The sequence below is a fragment of the Desarmillaria tabescens genome, assembly GCF_030435595.1.
Source record: "Desarmillaria tabescens strain CCBAS 213 chromosome Unknown EV420scaffold_8, whole genome shotgun sequence".
In the NCBI taxonomy this organism is placed as follows: Eukaryota; Fungi; Basidiomycota; class Agaricomycetes; order Agaricales; family Physalacriaceae; genus Desarmillaria; species Desarmillaria tabescens.
The window spans coordinates 514,005-531,447 of NW_026848307.1; the positions used below are offsets into that span (position 1 = coordinate 514,005).

Consider the following 17,443-nt stretch of genomic DNA (forward strand, 5'->3'; position numbering starts at 1 on the left):
TGGTCCAGGTCTTTCTTTCATTTTTCATCCCACAGCGCTTGGAGTTATCCATACTCTACTTGCTAATTATCGCCCCAGCGATACTCTGTAATCACCTGGTGCTAGCTGTGAGTTGTGTTTCATGCTCATTTCTGTGTATTTGGTTCGCATTCGAGTCTAATGATCTTGGATCGGGTTCATTACACTTTACTCTGCCCTAAATTGCTTAGGACGAGGTTTCGACTGAGTAGCAGTATTATACCGGCTTATCATTTCATTTCAGTACTGAAAAAACAATCTCAAGTTTAACGAAACTTTTACACAATGTCGACTACTTTTCCTGTGTGTACACCCGCACCTGTTTTCTCCTGCATATTCTCAGCTCATCCATAGGGGCACCAAATATTACCTCTCGAGTTAATTGATAGGATCACAGATGAAGTTTATAGTTCTTCGGGCAACAGCAAGGAAGACTTGTATAACCTGTCGTTGACTTCTCGCGAAGTTGGCAAGCGAGCCACGGCACTGATTTTTCGTGTTGTGAAGCTCAAAGGAGGTGCTTAGGGGTCAGACCCCGAAGACGACGTCTTTCAACTACACGTCCTCTTCGAATCCAACCGTGACCGTAGCCTGGCAGCATTGGTCAGGATATTGGTTTTTGGCTTCCCGGAGGAAGGTGAAAGTACCTTCTCGCCCAGCCTTCCGTTTGTCCTTGGGTAGATGCAGCACCTGCATATCATTAAACTGACCGGCGTTGATCCTTCACTGGTATACCCTCGATCCCCCTTCTTCTCTGCCTTCGCCAATCGTGCCAATCTTACCGACATTCGTCTTTATGACATATCCATGAAATACAACGAATTCGAGACTATCCTTCGCTCGAACTCGTCTCTTAAATCTCTCCTCATATCCAGCCTTTGGATAAATGAGTTTCATGAATCTTCACGCGTCTTCGGGCGTCATTTTCGGATCCATGAACCGGAGGCTGTGGCATGGGAGGATTCTAAGTCGCGCTATCATGGCCTTCAGCCCAAAACGGCTCTCGAGCTTCCGATCGAATGTTTAATCATGAAGTTGGCGACACCCTCGGATTACAAAGTAATGGGTCTTTTGATGTCTTCTCGACTCCCTATCCTCCTACGAGGGAGCCTCAAGAGACTGGCAATTTCTACTGCCACAGGTACAGTTTGTAAGGCGACAGCAGACAGAATCATAGCTTTTCTCCACTCTTCGTTGGCCCGATCCGTGTCGCAGCTGCACTTGGCCGAGCATGAAGTGGAAGGATGTGAGTCATATTTCTGTCTGCCTGTACTTTATTCAAAGGGTACTGTAGACTGGCCGGGCTCTCATGCTCCTAGGAATCTGGCCACCGTTCGTCTACCACTTTGTACAACTCTCGATTTGCACTTTGCTATCAGGGATTACGAGTGTAGGTGCACGGCAGGTCCCCTTTGGTTCTCTTCCATTCTCAAAACCCTCACTCCGGAGCAGCTTCCCGTCAAGAAGCTTCTTCTCGTCTTTGACTTTTGGTTTGATTGTGGGTATATCGACTATATGACTCCTCCTGAAGACTTCTGGTGTCGTCTTGACAATGCACTCTTTGCGAATTGCTTAGATTTGGAGGAAGTCGGGGTTCATATAATTCTTCGCGCCGAAGATCCAGAGAGATTCTTTCCTGATGAAGACGAAGAGAGCGAAGCAGAGGAGACTGACGAATCAGAGAGTGGCTTAGAGGAGAACGAAGAAGACAAACGAATGGCTCAGAGTTGGGCGGGGAGTGGAGAGGAGAGCGATGCGGAGAGTGATCCGGATGACAGCACCTATATCACGGACCAGAGCGAATATACGGATGCCGAAGAGGACGAGGATGATGTAGAACTCGGGAAGAACGGTGGGCACGGCGGCGATGGAAAAAGCCAGGACCACAAGGAGGCCGATGTCACCCCTCGACATATACTCCAACACTGGCTTTTCGGATTTGCGCTTCCCAAGACGAACTCCCGCTATCAATTTCAACAGGACGAAACCAACTCTTCTGCCTCGGAGAATGGAGTCAAATCTTGGATCCGTTTTTCAGAAAGAACCAGCAAAATTGAGCCTATTTTCGATATTGATGAATTTTCACTGAAGTAGTGTCATGCAGTTTCTTCCTTCTTCACCCTGTATCATGTAAAAGTAATTGGCTTTGCTCGTCTTGGGGGATATCATCCTAATAAAATATACTATTTTGATATTTTGCGAAGAACACAATATGTTGAAAGACTTGGATCGCTTGTCGTGGACGTTAGGGCATAAAGATGTACCTAGAACGTTATCGTACAAAAGAGTGAATGATCTCAGCTCGTATTACACAGGATCCATAAAGGACGACACTCAAGTTTTCTGTTTATGCGAAGGGCACAATAAGAAGCGCGGTGCCAACGTCGAATTTCGGAAATTGCCGACCATCGTGTGAAGTTGGAAGCCTCTCTTTTTCTCCATCTCCATCCCACGACGCTCCAAGCGCATTGCAGTTATCATACTTTATTTTCCAACCAACGCTGTGTTGATACTTTGTGGTGATAGCTGTGAGTTGTCTCTCAAATTCAGTTCTGAGAGGCTTTGCTTCTGGGTCCTTGCCTAAATTCGATCGCGTCTACTATACTTTCTCCAACCATCAACGTTCCTACCGGTTAACGTTATTTTATACTGGCTAATTATTGCATTTCAGCCAAACGTCCAATCTCATAGGGAAATATCACTGGCAGACTCGACAAAGCTGGTTGCACAATGACAACTACTCTTCCTGTACGTACGTCTGCACCCATTCTCTGTTGTGTATTCTCACTTCATCTACAGGGACATCAAGTGCTAGCTCCCGAGCTCGTAGACAGGATCACGGATGAGGTTTACAATTCTTCGGACAACAGCAAAAAAGACTTGTATAACCTGTCGTTGACCTCTCGGGATGTAGGCAAGCGAGCCACGGCACTGATTTTTCATGTTGTGAAGCTCAAAGGAGGCGCTTCGGAGTCAGACCTTGAGAACGACGTCTCCAGACTTCGCGTCCTCTTTGAATCCAACCGCAATCTGGCAACGTTGGTCAAGGTATTGGTTCTTGACGACCCGGAGCAAAATTCAAATACTTCCTCGCCCAACCTTCTGTTTGTTCTTGGGCAGATGCAGAAACTGACTATCATTAAAATGCTCGGCATTGAATCGCGACCCCCGCGACGAGGCCGGGTCTCTTTCTTCACTACATTCGCCAACCGTACCAGTCTCACTGACATTCGTCTTTATGACATGTTCATGAAATACCGCGAGTTCGAGACCATCCTTCGCTCAAGCCCAGCTCTCACCTCCCTCCTGATATCCAACCTTAAGATAGATGAGTTTTCTAGCATGTCTTATGGGAGCGTACATTATCGCGGCACAGTTGTCATGAAGCCAGAAGCTGTAGCATGGGAGGATACCAAATCGCGCTATCATGGCCTTCAGCCCCAAAAGCTCTCAACCTCCCGATCGAACGTTTGATCATGAGGTTGTCGACATCCTCCGATTACGGACTAATGGACCTTTTCATGTCCTCTCGATTACCTATCTTCGTACCTGGACGCCTCAAAAATCTCGCAATATCCTACGTCAGAGGCTCGCTTAACAAAGCAATAACAGACAGAATAGCTGCTTTTCTCGAATCTCCACTGACCCAATCTGTGTCGCGGTTGCACTTGGGTGAGCATGAAGGGGATGGACGTGAGTCGGATGTGTTTCTTTCTGTCCAGTTTTGTAACAGCACTACAGACAGATGGGGCCTTGATCCTGCTCGTAGTTTGGACACTGTCCGTCTTCCGCTTTGCGAAGCCCTCGAGTTGCGCCTCATCTTCCTTGACTGGCACACTTTCGGGATCAACGACACATGGATTGCAAATATGCTTGAAACCATTTCCCATACGCAGTTTCCTGTCAGGAAGCTGCTTCTCGTCTTCGACTTTCGTTTTTTCAGGGGCCATATGGTCAGCAATCTGCCCACCCCAGATGAGTTGTGGGTTGGTCTTGATAATGCGCTCTGCGCGCATCATTTTGACTTGGAGGAAATCGGGGTTCATATAATTTTTTCCGTCGAAGATCCAAACAATGAACTTGAAATTGATAATCCTTACGAAGAACGCATTGTGGAAGAAGAAGAGGCGGAAGAGAGCGACGGATCAGAGAGTGAAGTTGAGGAAAGTGACGTCGCGAGTGGAGAGGACGAGAGTGACATGGAGAGCGACGAAGAGAGCGACCCAGAAGACAGCACCTACATCCCGAACCAGAGCGAATATACGGATGCCGAAGACGAGGATGATGTAGAGCTCGAAAAGAAAGAGGAGGAAGACGATAATGCAAAGGGTCAGGACCACAAGGACACCCCTGGACATATACTCCAACACTGGCTTCTCGGATTTGCTCTTCCCAAGACGAACGCCCGCTATCATTTTCAACAGGACCAGACCAACGTTTCTGCCTCGGAGAATGGAGTCAAATCTTGGATCCGTCTTTCAGAAAGAACCAACGAAAATGAGCTAATTTTCGATATAGACGAGGTTTTACGTCGGACCTAGTACTATTCGGTATATCTTTGCTTCTTGACCCTGTATCATGTACAGATATAGTTGCTCTTCTTGGGGACTTCGTCCCAACAATATAAATCTATTTTACCTACCTACCGCATCGACTTTCTCCTTGGCAATGGACCTGCTGTAGTAAGACTGGGGCCATTCGCCGCTCACCTTAGACAGGAAACGGCTTAGACGTCTCCAAGAATGTTTTCCTATGATAACAGTGAACTCATACGACACCGAAGTAAGTCCTACAACTCAGAAATACGTAAAGTCCAGAATGAATAGTATACAAAAGCCAACAAGTCCCAAATCACAGCTTGAGAACTCATCGGCGCATTTTTGCTGACCGGTCGTTACAGGAAATCGTTGAAGATGTGTTTTCATCTCAGGCGTATCCATAGCACGTTAGCACGTCAATAACCGCCTCACTCGCGTTGAATACTCCGGGACCTTTCCGTGACAGCAAACTTGTTCATCCAACATTGGTCACCAGGGGTGGCTTGGAGAGGACAAATCGTTTGTCGCCTTCTTGAGGTATAAATGTCGTCTGTAGACCCTCAGCCGTTAACGGAAAAGGAAGATAAAGAGTCCCGGGCGTCCTAGAGTGGTAAGGAAGCTGTTGTTCGAGAAAATGGCAAATCTACGTGCGGAATTCAGGATTTTGACATGTTCTATGACGATTTTATCGGTGATTTGATATCCTGGGAGCCAAAGACTAAGAGATGGCTGTACGTATTGATATTCGGATGGCGTCGAAGCCCATGTCTTTAAGACTATACTTATCAAAGGTGTTGTGTGCCAAGAGTCGCTAAAAAAGCTTAGTCAGGAAGTATTGCAGTAGCCTCAGAATCCTGTATCATTGGATACGACGAAGCGACCTGTCATGAGCTTGATCATCGCTTTGTTTGAGCATGGATGGGATGGAAATAGGATGGAAATACCTGGCAAATCGACTTCGACCGCCATTCATTGGCGCAAGTAGAGAGGCAGACGGAGATGAAACGATGAAGGTGTGCAAATATCGCGACATAGTGGAGGTAAATGAAAGAGCAGGAAAGAGCATCACCGCGTCAATTCAACAATTACGTGACAGAAACTTTAAATCTCGCGTTTTCATTTTTACCAATTATCCGAGCGTAGTTGGGACAGCATTATATCGACCGGGAATGACTAGGTTTTTTGATGAGCATAAGTTACATTCCTCCCATACTAGCAGCCGTGATACAGGATTTGTGTTTCACATTCCATTCCAGACATTGCGACGAGGAGGAATAGACAGGCAATGAATTTATTTAAATAGATCACAGTATAGAACGTTAGCATTTCTGTTTGTCCTGAATCAGCGGCTGCAATGCCGATAGACGAGTTACGGCACCTTCACCACCACGACCTTCGTCGCTGATATAATAAGTACAGTGCATGAATTACTCCTCCAATCCAGAAGAAAAGCGTCAGGATGATGTTGATGAGAATATCCGCCAGGGGCCGCTTCATCAAGATGACCGCTATTGGCGGAAGTAGAATGGAAAACTACAGGTGCTCTGATCAGTAAAGTGATACAATTCCGCGTTGAGGGTACATACGATGATAATGAGAACATCTTCAGTCGTAACGGAAGCCATAATTTGGAGTGACGGTTCGTGTTATGTTCATGGTATTGGCGTGTATACTTATAGCGAAGGGACTAGATGTCGTCATACAGGCGAACTCCACGCGTGGTCACCATGCCGGACATACATGGTAGCCTTGCATCATACTGGTTTCCAAAGCATTCAAACAATAATACTAGCTGATAGACCACACGAAAAGACACTTCATAACAATTTATAGCAGCTACTGCCTTACAAGCTGTACAGGAAACTAAACCCTTGGATTAGAGGGAGTCGGCACCGGAAAGGATAGGTTTACCTAGATGGTAACCCAGCTTATTGTCTTCCTCACACCCTCGGGGTCAAAACATTATGGGATTATCGCCATTATTAGTATGCCATGCGTGTTGAAACAGCTACAGTTGGCGGTAACTCTTTTGCATCGTCCTTCAATGCCGATGTTCTGAAGAGATCCTGATAATTGTAGGAAAATTATATCGCGAAGCGATGAACTTGCCTTGCGGGTGGTTAATTATTGAATTCAGCCAGACTTTTGATGAGGGCGCCCCCGAAAATCAAGCTAGACTACTAAATATTAGAAGAAAAAACGCACGCCTATCAGACCTGAGAGAATGCTGGGCGCTGCAAGCGGAGAGAGAAGGAGGTGAGTGTTGAAGGATTTCCCACGGCTGCTCGATTGGCTCGGAGATCGGACCGTATTACTAAGCTCAAACATTCCCAGTACTACTTATCACCACGACGTTTCGCTCGTTCGCCTCTTATCTTTGCTTTTCCTGCCTCATATCCCGGCTATCACTTTATACTGCGATTTTATCTTTCCTAGAAGATATTCAAGAGCTGTGTGTGCTGCTCCGGCGCCGAGGAAGCACTTATTGTTACATACGCTCGGTTTAACAAATGGTCCTTGGAAAGTTGATTCGGACGAGCCCCGAAACAAAATCAAAGAAATGAACCTCGTGAGGAACAAAGCTATCCGAAACCTTATCTGCATTCTACCCCGAGGGGTGCGCGTATTTCTGCTTCAAGTTAGACGCCCTTACGCCTATTGTTAGTGCCTATCGGCGGCGGTTACTCATTTTCCTAGATAGGCACATCCAATTCAGGAGCTGCTACACTAGGCTATATTTGTTTCTGTCTCCTTCAACCTTCATTTCGCTCACTTAATATCGGTCCAGGGTACGACGGTTACTTCCTAATTAACCGTCTTGAACCTCACCAATCCTTCTCAATGTCGGAGCCGTTTTCCGCGTCGATTACATTTTCATGCTGCTGCAGAGCAAAAATACCTAGCCTAAAGAAGGTGGCACCTGTATCGGGATCCATTCAATTTTGACTTCTACCTCGTGTCAATTGGAGGATTCGATATTCGAGCCTATGCTGTACAAGGGCTGCATGCTAACGCTGTGTCCTATAGATCTCCACGGCTGTTCTATAAGCATTACATGTCTCGGTGTTTGTCTTCATTTCCGGTAGCTGGGCCAAATTGGCGGTTTTGTTGACCTTGTTCATCTGATCATCAGCGGGTCTCCCGCGACTCCACTCATTCAGCCCTTACCAGATTGTGCGATAGCACTTTCTGAGGTTCGGCTGTTGTTGGATTCGCTGGAGGTCCGATTTCATGTGGTTACCATGATATTCACCTTGAATGCAGCATCTATTCTCGATTTTGACTCCTCGGGCATCAACTTCGTTCACAAGTTACGATCCCTCTCTCATACACCTCCCAGGGTTCGTTTGACTCCTCGGCAAACCCCTACATTCTTCAAAGATAGAAGCATCCCTCTCCATCCCTCGGTTTCCCTTACATGGAGAAAGCTCTTGTCTGTCGCATATAAATACCAGGACGTTACCTAGAGGAAGATCATACTCTAGCAGCGTCTCTCCACTACGCGAACAATGTGCTCTACTCCATTATACGCCCTTAGTCCGACCTCCTCTGAAGTAACGCTTTACGATGATTCGACATCATCTAGCCTTCCCCAGTGGATTTACACGACCAAGCATATGAGAATTGACCTCGGCACTCGTATGTGGGGCTCGCATGTCCCGTGCTACGGCTTGAATGGAAACATCGAAGGATCCATTCGCTTCTCAGGCAATCCCAGTACCGTATCAAAGGTCACCGTTGCGGTAAGTTATCGTGCATGTGAGATGCCTACTGCGTCCTGACAGCAATTTTTTAGCTCCAGGTACAGGTTACAACCTCCGAGCAGCGATCTTTCACACTCTTGTCCCGTACTGTTCCCGTCTACACTCCGTTTTCTGCGTCTTCGACCCAATGGAACGATGACTGCGCTTTTTCGCTGCCTATCCCGAGCGAGATCTACTCGAACGGAGGTATTTCGGTTATGCCGCCATCGTTCTCGTACCACAGCTACGATGCGACGTGCGAAGTTTCTTACTTTGTCAAAGTGTGCATGGTGCGAAAGAGGAACGGTTTCAACACGCATGAATCGTGAGTTTTTCACTGGTCGTCTTAGTTTATCATCCTCACTCGTCTTTTTCATCTTAGACGTCTCATACCTATCATGTACCTTCCCAAGTCAGAGCCTTGCCAGGTCCAAAGTGCAGAATCAAAAACGGAGATGATGTCTCTGAAGCCTATGACACCGCAGTGGTCGGGTTCAAAGAAAGGACGTCAAAGGGCAGGCACTCTTGGTGACTTCGATGACGCAGTTCATGTGGGTCCCTCTATCTGAATTTCTTAGCAAAGACTAAAGAGCGTCCTAACAGGTGTCTATCTCTTCCACGAATCTCGCTTCCGGCGCCGGAATACCGTTTTCCGTCAAAATTGACACCGCTAAGCACCCGGTTCTAAATCAGGTATCAGACAAAAATATTCATGTTGCGCTAGTGAACAGAGTCTCGCTCTGGTCATCATCGGGTTCATCAAAGCCTGTGTCATCCGAGTATCAAATTTCCTCCGGTTCTGTGCTGCGCAAGGATGGATCTCAGAGTAGCCTTGTGTTCCAGGGGTCTATCCAAGCAGGTTGTGCGGGAGAAGAGAATTCATGGCGCCTTAACGGCGTTGTAAGCGTGGAGGTAAATTATAGTCTCCTTCTCCCGCTTGGGTTCGTATCTGACTTTGTGTTTTCGTCCAGTACATTCTTCGCATTTCGGTCATTGCGCCCAGAAATCTTCTTGGACAACTCCCTACATTTCATCATGACTCTGTCATTACATTGGCTTCAGACGAGTACGGTACGTCTTGGCGAGAAATGAAGGAATCCTGCGGCGTTCCAGCGCCAGCACTAGGTCTTTGGAGTAACTCGTGCAGGTGCTTGTTCTCTATAGCCTCGCGTTTGCAACTTCTGATAACTCTGTTATAGTGAGTCTAGTGAAGAAGCAATTGCCTTTGCCTATGTCTTCGTTTGTTAGAGACTATTGCTCTTTAACGATCTCAGTACACCCTACAGTTGTATCATGCCCTACAGTTGTATCACGCTGTTACGTATGTAAATAGGGTCAAGATGCTCGACAGCCTCCTTCACATTGAAATATCATCAGCTGGCAAGCGCATCGGAAGTGTCGGGCCGGGAAGTGTTATCCAAATAAACCGCATGCTAAGCCGTCTACTTATCTTCATGATGAGCAGTAACTACAGTGGCTCCGTGCTATTTTCAGACGTTTTCATGCGAATTCACTTTACATGTATCTATCCTCTCACTGCGCAGGAAGACCGAAGGTCTCCGGCGTACCCCGCATGGTAGCACCGACCCCACGAATTGTCGTGTGTGTGGGGAAAAGAAGCTCAGGTGATAACGCGTTATATCCTTTCAGTACATGCAATACACTAATGATATAATAGACGTCCGTAACATCATCATAACCGGACCTCCCACTTCCTTTTTGTCCACTCATGTCGTCAGAGAAATATTCGTCCTCGTCGCCTACCAAGACCTCTCTTGAAAAGGGTGGAGAGAAATGCGAGCTCGTCGAAACCTCCAAAGACAGCGCAACTCAGGTGATCGACAATTTCGGTGGCGAGGCTACGCTGCCGCCGCCTCCGGCATTGACAGAAGCGCAAGAGAAGAAGCTCTGGCGGAAGATTGATTTGAGGCTCATGCCGATTTTGAGTCTGATGTATCTTTTCTCGTTCTTGGATAGAGGTCTCCGTTTTACGTTGCCCTGTATGCTCAAATGCTGATATGAGCTTATTGATAGGAAATATTGGTGCGTAGTGACATACTGATAGAATGACGAGTTTACACTTACGTTTGCTTTCAATAGGAAACGCCAAACTCCAAGGACTTACGACACAGTTACATTTGGATAGCAACAAGTATAACATAGCGCTGGTGGGTGTTACTGTTTGTGACTTAAATCCGCTCTGAATTCCAGCCTGCAGACAATGTACTTTGTAGTGCGTATGATCATCTTTCTCCCTTAGAAATAATTTCATGTCTTTTTTTACAGCCATACTGCATTTTCGAGTGTCCTGCGAAGTGCGTTCATCTGTGCTCTTTTCGTTCGAGCTTTTTTGGACATGACCTTCGTTTAGTCTGGTTTTGAAGAAGTTTCGCCCTTCTCGGTGCGTCGTCTAATTTCGTTTACAAGAACAGTCTGCTGATATAGCATGTAAGATGGCTCCCGGGCATTACCGTCAGTTATTTTGCAATTTCTCTCATCATCCGGGTTAACATAATGGTCGGTAACAGGTCACCTGGGGCATTATCATGTCAGTACCCTGTTTGCATGACCATCTTTCAAACACCTACTCGCCTTCAGGACATTGATGGGTCTTGTGAAAAAGTAAGAATCGTGAATATCTGACCCTATCTCATTTGCTAATTCACTGGAAGTTATCCCCAGCTTGTTGGCGTCCGCGTATGTCTTGGCGTTGCGGAAGCCGGATTGTTTCCCGGTGTTGTATACTAGTGCGTCCGACACTGAAGCTCTGCGCCACCATCATACTTACCCGCCAAGCAAGTTTGACCCTCTGGTACCCTCGTCACCAACTTCAACTCCGCATTGGGTACTTCTTTGGTGCTGCCTCATTAGCCGGGGCCTTCTCCGGATTGTTGGCCTTTGCTATCAGTTTCATGAGTGGTACTCGTGGATTACTTGGCTGGTCTTGGATCTTCGTAAGTCGCTCATATCTTACTATTCTCCTCGGAGACCGATTCATTCTATAGATCATTGAAGGGAGTGCTACTGTAGTGGTTGGGTTGTTGTCTTTCTTCAGTGCGTGTTACGCCTTTCGCTACTTCACTGTATCTCAATGACATTCTCCTTCTAGTCCTGGTAGATTTCCCTGCCACGGCCAAGTTCCTCACGCCAGAAGAGCGCGCGTTTGTTGTTTGGAAGAAGAGTAAGCTTCGTTCTTCTTTTCGATATCTGTATTGACCGATTGTGCAGAGTACGACAATTCATCCGTGGGGGAAGAGGAACATTTTTCTATCCAGCACCTCATTCAGGTCCTCACAGACTGGCAGGTATGCCCTCAGTCTGGGAAAAGAGGCATTCTGATGTATGCTATATTAGGTCTTTCTCCACATTCTCATTTACATGTCCGTCATCGGCCCATGTGAGCGTTCCACGTCCATGTCCCACGAAGACTAAACTCACATCGTTTTCCAGTATATGGCATAACCTTGTTCCTTCCGTGAGTTCTATCTTTCTATTCAGGTATATCGGGTGCTTATCTCTTGCAGAACAATCATCAACACGTACGTATACAATTACACCTCCCCGGCGTTCCGTTAATGCGCAGAATTAGATTCGGCCACACTCCAGCTATCAGTCAGCTCCTTACTGTGCCGCCTTACATATTCGCTAGTATGTTATTATTGCTTATTAGCTATTGTCAGACGCTCATTTGTTTTATTTATACCAGCCATTGTCTTGTACTTGTTCGCTAGATACTCCGACAGACTCAAAATGCGTTCTCCGTTTATCTATCTCGGGCTGGGGATGCTCCTTGTGGGATTCGCTATTAACATATCAGATGTGGCTACAGGGGTGAAGTATTTCGGGACGTTCTTTTGTGTCGCTGGAAGCTATGCCTCGTTCCCAGGAGTTGTGGCTTGGTAAGTGATATAATCCCTTTTTTAAAACTCTTTGCTCACGTTGAACCTAGGCTTGGGAACAACCTCGCGGGTCAGTATAAGCGCGGTGTGGGTATGGCCACCCAGATTGGTATTGGCAACTTCGCAGGCGCCATCGCGTCGAATATATACAGGACGCAAGATTCACCGAGATTTATTTTGGGGCGTGAGTATCGAAGCTGGTTGACTCACTTTGCCACAAACTAAAGAGGCTTTTGTATAGACGGCCTGGAATTGATGTTTGTGGGTATAGGGCTCGTCTGTGTACCGGTGGCGGTGATCAGCTATACAAGGATTAATGCGAACCGGGAGAAGGAGATGCAGAAGGGAATGAACTATTCTCGTGAAGAATTGAAGAAGATGGGAGATAGAGCTCCTGATTTTAGGTACATGATGTAGACGTAGGTACGTTTATTGTAGCCTCACAAGCTAAATGACGGAAGGCATCAGGTTTCTAAATTCTTCGGTAGTGGTGATGGCGATATTCGGACTTTTGTTCAACTCAATTGTCTGATCTGTCTTTTCATTATCTCCATCTAGTACACAGCGACAACGACGATAGGCGAGATACATTATCCTGAGTTCATACGCTGGCTAGGATTGTGTGGAAAACTCAAATTGGTTTTTCACAGAAAGTTACCAGGCCGGGAATCGGGGTCCAAAGGGTTAGGTTAATTACTGAATTAAGAGTTCGACTGTAGACGGCTCAGAGCAGGGGATATAGCAAGGAACGGCCTGAAGTAGAAAGCAAAAATGTTCTGAGGCCGCTGGCTAGGATAGACGGTGGTATTGAAAGGGTATGAGCTACTAGGGACCATATCATATGACTCAGATTATCATCATAAGCTAACTATCATGGGATAATTAGCTCTATGTTGGCCTAATGGAGAAGCGCACTAGCTATGCTTCGAATGCTAGGTTCGATTCCTGGATAGAGCAATGCTGTGCGCCCTATCCTCAGACGTGAGGTGTGGACGCACAGCATGGGTGACAGAACTTTTTGACTTTCTTGAAGGGACTGGGGGATAACCTGATAAAAAATTTCCAGCTACATAAAATCCCTTCACGAGTAAAAATCGAATTTCTTGATCATCTACTCTGAACCACGCCTGAAGCTGAAACCGGAAATGACCACATTCTCCTTTGTTTGCTTACCGACATAAGCATATGACGACATACCTGTCTCGCAACCACCACCACCACCGAACAGACTGAGTAAACATATCAAGGGCGGAGCATGGGTTCTTTTACCAGCGAAGAGATTCTTCTCATCATCGTGAGTACCTCTGGAACAATAGTTTCATTCATCGAATTGAAAACCGTTGCAGGTAGGCATCCTCATCCCGCCAATTGCGGTGATTATTATGAGGCGCTCCGTTGCGGAAATCCTCATCAATATCGTCCTGACGCTGTTCTTCTGGATCGGAGGGATCATACATGCAATGTACTTGATATATCAGCAAAGAAAGTCGAGGTTGAGGTGCCATGGTTTCTCTGGCCTGTTTGTGGAAATACTAACCTTGTGTAACCCGGATGCCGGTTACATCGGCTATTCCCGATGTGACATAGATACGAGGGATTGCCATGTCACGTCTCTTTAGTTTACCACCACCATCTGTACCGTCGTCTCACGAATACCGAGCTGGTTCCTTGCACATCTGTGTGAACGAGTTCTTCAGTGTAGCTCCGTGGCTACGAGCTTCCACCTTGCCGAAACAGTTCAAGTTACAACTACTAGAAAGGTAGCCGTGTAATAGTAACTGGCGAGCTCTTTACCTGTTGGATTTTGCTGCAGTGGGGAGCGCTGTGAATGTTGTTCCAGTTGAAATGATAGTCTGCAGTCTAGTAATGAAACGATGTAGTGTACAAAACGAATCGGACGTGAATAGATGCGAAGAATCAGAGCGCCAAGTCATAACCACGTTCATCTGGCACCGCGAAGCCAATATTGATGCAAAACGCGCCAGGCGACATCTTGACCACCTCCTCGAAAGGGTCTACTATTTCCGAATCAAAAGGTAACGGCTCATCGAGAAGGGCGTCCGAGAGAAACGGGTCTGAGAATGGGGTGAGACGCGTTTTGAGTCCGGTTAGAGTTGGTCGCTGGCGACGAGGGAGAGTGCTGGATTGTAGAGGGACAAGGCGAACTTGACCCTCGACGAAATATGGAATAAGGAAAAAGGGCGAGGCTGGAGGTTGCTTAGATCTGGCTTCTGAGTCACGGAATAGTGTGTGCAAGTCGCAGAATGGGTCGATCAAAGGAGAGCATGGGTAGTTTTCCTCGGGCAGAATCTCCGTAGAAATATCGATGGGCAATGAACACAAGTCGAGTTCTGGCAAGAGATAGTCTGGCGAATTTTCGTATAGATAGTTTTGAGCGTCGTAACAGGGAGGAACGCTTGCTTCAGAGAGTGGAGCCATAGCATTGTCGTCTAACCGAGAAAGCGGGCGGCGAGAGCGCCTTGAACGCCTAAGCTTCTGGATAATAGGCAGATTTGCCTTCTCCTCTGACAGCCCGACAGGTGCCGTCCGTGTTCGCTGTTGTCGACTCGGGACGGCGACGTTCTCCTTGTTGTCCCGAGATATTTTCTTTCTCGCGGGAGCCATTACCTGGAAATCTATATCAGAAACTCGTATGAACAGGCGAGATTAGATGCTTACGGAGGGTATCCCTTGAGGTGAACTTGGTTGCAAAACAAACACGATTTCAGGTAGCGATGATAATAGCAGCCTAGAGAGCCTTTCTCTGATGGTACCTTTGATGGTAGCCAAGGATTACAAACGAGCTTTGTACGAAAATGTTAGAAGGGAGTCACAGTAACAGGAGAACTATAGGAGAACAATGTAGAACGGAAGCAAGATCGGTTATAGGTCGGAGAATACCGGACGGAACCGGAAGACAATCGCCCTCCAGTACGCCCATTGTGTGCATCCAATTCGTATCTCTCACTTACTTCAAGGTCACTTTCTATTATCCTTCCTATGACAATAATTGTCTAGCCACCTTCCTAGTCAAATTCCCAAAGTGTATCGGTATTTCCGAATCATGAACTCGACAAAATTTTCTTTTGTTCCTTCACGCAGGCTGTGAATGCCGTATACGTATTACTCTGATGAGTATCAAGTTTCATCTAGATGAGGAAAACAGGTCCGTTCTCGAATCATTTCCTATATAAATAGCACCTATAGCGATGGCTGAAGCCCCCATAAAAAAGCTGTATTTTCCAGTTCTGGTCCTTCCTTTGTCATACTATGTCTACGACTATGCAGGTGAGATTTTACGCTAGTTCATCCTATTCGGGCTTACAGTGTGCTTTTGGGGACCTCAGGTGCTGTCCCAACAGCTCATTGACGATATTACCGATGAGGTATCACACTTTGGCGACGATGATCGTGTGCCAACCTTGTGCAGTCTGTGCCTAACGTCTCGGCAAGTGAGCGTACGAGCCAAAGAGCATCTTTTCCGAGTGATCTCCATCACTTGGAACTCTCCAGCGTGGCAAGGATCTGAGCTCCAGCGTCTCTTCAAATCGAACCCAGGTCTCGCGCCATTGGTCAAGTGCTTGATCATAGACAACGCTTACTACGCACCGGACTCTAGCATTTCAACGTCACGTAGCCTCTCGTTTATCATGGAACGTATGACCAACCTGACGCTTATCCAATTGTCAGTTATCAGTTTTTACGGCCTCCCCAGGCGGAACGCCTTTTTTGCTGCCTTTTCCACCTGCACCAAACTCACCGACGTTCGTCTGGAAATACTTACGCTTCATTTTCAAGAGTTCCAGATCATTCTAACCTCTGTGCCTCTCGAATGCCTTCGCTTGTCCGATCTACATGTCCTCGAACTTGAGGGACGAAAGATCCGTCTCGACAAGGTTTCGGATGAGCCTTTCTTGGTGGACTTTCAAGATCCCAAGTGCAAAATCCTCCAGCCCCAGAAAGATCTTAACCTATCAATCAAGCAATTAGTCTTGGAGTTGGTGTCGATACCAGACAGCATTCTCATAGACATGTTAGCTACTTCGCGATTCCGTATCCTAGCGCCGGGCGTCCTAAAAAGACTTGCTATCGTCACCGCCACTTGCAACGACTTTATCTGGAAGAGGATCCAAACGTTTCTAGAAATCCCCGAAGTCAGGGACTCTGTATCCGAGCTACATTTGGGCGAGGAGTACGCGTACAGGGGTGATTCCACAGTATCTGCTTCCTTTCGAACACATCTCACGCCCACTTATAGACAGCAAGGGATCCCACATGACCGAGGAACATCTCAATATTCGACTTCCTCACTGTGAAAGCCTCGAATTGTCCCTCTGTGTCAAAAATTGGGCGCTCAACCAACGTCTGTCGGGATGGTTTGCGAAAGCTCTCCAGACCATCTCTCCTCAGTATACCCCAATTAAACAATTGGCGTTAGTTTTCACGTTCCGGTTCGAAGGAGCGACACTGGACGACATACCGGACGACCAAAGCGAGCTTTGGGCTTGCCTAGATGATGCGTTTTGCACCCATGGGCTTACTACTCTGGCGGAGATCCATCTCCGATTGCAAATTGACGCAATTCCAACGTACCCCCGATTTTGATTCCATACTACTCCGGTGACGAAGAGAGTTCAGAGGGTGGTCCGCTAGAGACAGGTGGTGAAGCGTCGGATGAAGAGGAGGAAGGGTCCAGTGAAGATTACGAGGACGCTGAAGACGGCGGAGATGAAGAATCTGAGGAGGATATCCAAGAGGTCGGATTGTCTTCCTTAGAAGATATTCTAGGAAAGCTGAATGATCCCCCAGCCCGACACAGAAGAAAAGGGCAACGATGAACCAGAACGTGCAAGTGACGAAGATTCCCAGATCCAGGAGGAGCACAGACGTCAGATGGAACAAGTCATGCAAGACGAGGTGGAACTATGGGAGAGGAGAAGGCCGAGAGGAAGGCATGGTTCGATGAGTTCAAAGGCAAGGCTGAAGAATGGATGTTCAGGGTCTGTCTTCCCAAGGCCAATGCGATGTATGGCTTTCATGGCTCAGGATCGTCCAAAGGCAACATTGCAACCTCGGTGGACTTCTCAACCAACATCATCCCTGTTTTCGATATGGATGCTGTCTTGAGGAATTGAACAGGGTGTCACAGATTTACCTTGGAATAGTGGACTCGTTGCGAGACTTATCTGCATACTTATTGTATTCTTAGTTTTAGATTACAACAAGGGAGACATTAGTTCCAAAG

The 17,443-nt window shown here is 46.9% G+C and overlaps 6 protein-coding genes across 6 annotated transcripts; 5 read left to right on the forward strand and 1 right to left on the reverse strand.

The window, feature by feature from the left end:
* The first annotated feature begins 40 nt into the window (after nucleotides 1-40).
* EV420DRAFT_1522207 (uncharacterized protein) lies at nucleotides 41-2,225 on the forward strand. The gene is made up of 4 exons (XM_060472251.1): nucleotides 41-321; nucleotides 373-519; nucleotides 544-687; nucleotides 847-2,225. The coding sequence occupies exons 1-4, from the start codon at nucleotides 304-306 to the stop codon at nucleotides 2,110-2,112; spliced, it is 1,575 nt and encodes a 524-aa protein (XP_060334470.1). The 5' UTR covers nucleotides 41-303; the 3' UTR covers nucleotides 2,113-2,225.
* A 648-nt stretch (nucleotides 2,226-2,873) lies between these two features.
* Nucleotides 2,874-4,661, forward strand: EV420DRAFT_1522208 (uncharacterized protein). Its single transcript, XM_060472252.1, has 3 exons — nucleotides 2,874-3,486; nucleotides 3,696-3,711; nucleotides 3,760-4,661. The coding sequence occupies exons 1-3, from the start codon at nucleotides 3,139-3,141 to the stop codon at nucleotides 4,557-4,559; spliced, it is 1,164 nt and encodes a 387-aa protein (XP_060334471.1). The 5' UTR covers nucleotides 2,874-3,138; the 3' UTR covers nucleotides 4,560-4,661.
* Nucleotides 4,662-7,715: 3,054 nt separating this feature from the next.
* Nucleotides 7,716-9,746, forward strand: EV420DRAFT_1149552 (uncharacterized protein). The gene is made up of 6 exons (XM_060466083.1): nucleotides 7,716-8,299; nucleotides 8,353-8,624; nucleotides 8,682-8,850; nucleotides 8,903-9,211; nucleotides 9,271-9,446; nucleotides 9,499-9,746. The coding sequence occupies exons 1-6, from the start codon at nucleotides 8,066-8,068 to the stop codon at nucleotides 9,545-9,547; spliced, it is 1,209 nt and encodes a 402-aa protein (XP_060334472.1). The 5' UTR covers nucleotides 7,716-8,065; the 3' UTR covers nucleotides 9,548-9,746.
* Nucleotide 9,747: 1 nt separating this feature from the next.
* EV420DRAFT_1149611 (MFS general substrate transporter) lies at nucleotides 9,748-13,067 on the forward strand. Its single transcript, XM_060466084.1, has 23 exons — nucleotides 9,748-9,924; nucleotides 9,978-10,278; nucleotides 10,334-10,342; nucleotides 10,400-10,467; nucleotides 10,518-10,532; nucleotides 10,586-10,614; nucleotides 10,671-10,700; nucleotides 10,753-10,771; nucleotides 10,828-10,847; nucleotides 10,898-10,921; nucleotides 10,972-11,046; nucleotides 11,100-11,253; nucleotides 11,305-11,353; nucleotides 11,409-11,480; nucleotides 11,528-11,604; nucleotides 11,654-11,696; nucleotides 11,750-11,774; nucleotides 11,824-11,838; nucleotides 11,889-11,947; nucleotides 12,006-12,198; nucleotides 12,249-12,382; nucleotides 12,440-12,621; nucleotides 12,687-13,067. Exons 2-22 carry the CDS (start codon nucleotides 10,029-10,031, stop codon nucleotides 12,613-12,615), a joined length of 1,536 nt encoding a protein of 511 aa, XP_060334473.1. The 5' UTR covers nucleotides 9,748-9,924; nucleotides 9,978-10,028; the 3' UTR covers nucleotides 12,616-12,621; nucleotides 12,687-13,067.
* An 862-nt stretch (nucleotides 13,068-13,929) lies between these two features.
* EV420DRAFT_1149655 (uncharacterized protein) lies at nucleotides 13,930-15,070 on the reverse strand. The gene is made up of 2 exons (XM_060466085.1): nucleotides 14,878-15,070; nucleotides 13,930-14,826 (listed from the first exon to the last, which is right to left on the reverse strand). Exon 2 carries the CDS (start codon nucleotides 14,821-14,823, stop codon nucleotides 14,116-14,118), a length of 708 nt encoding a protein of 235 aa, XP_060334474.1. The 5' UTR covers nucleotides 14,824-14,826; nucleotides 14,878-15,070; the 3' UTR covers nucleotides 13,930-14,115.
* Nucleotides 15,071-15,120: 50 nt separating this feature from the next.
* Nucleotides 15,121-16,921, forward strand: EV420DRAFT_1149756 (uncharacterized protein). Its single transcript, XM_060466086.1, has 4 exons — nucleotides 15,121-15,364; nucleotides 15,432-15,486; nucleotides 15,546-16,404; nucleotides 16,457-16,921. Exons 1-4 carry the CDS (start codon nucleotides 15,330-15,332, stop codon nucleotides 16,801-16,803), a joined length of 1,296 nt encoding a protein of 431 aa, XP_060334475.1. The 5' UTR covers nucleotides 15,121-15,329; the 3' UTR covers nucleotides 16,804-16,921.
* Nucleotides 16,922-17,443: the final 522 nt, after the last annotated feature.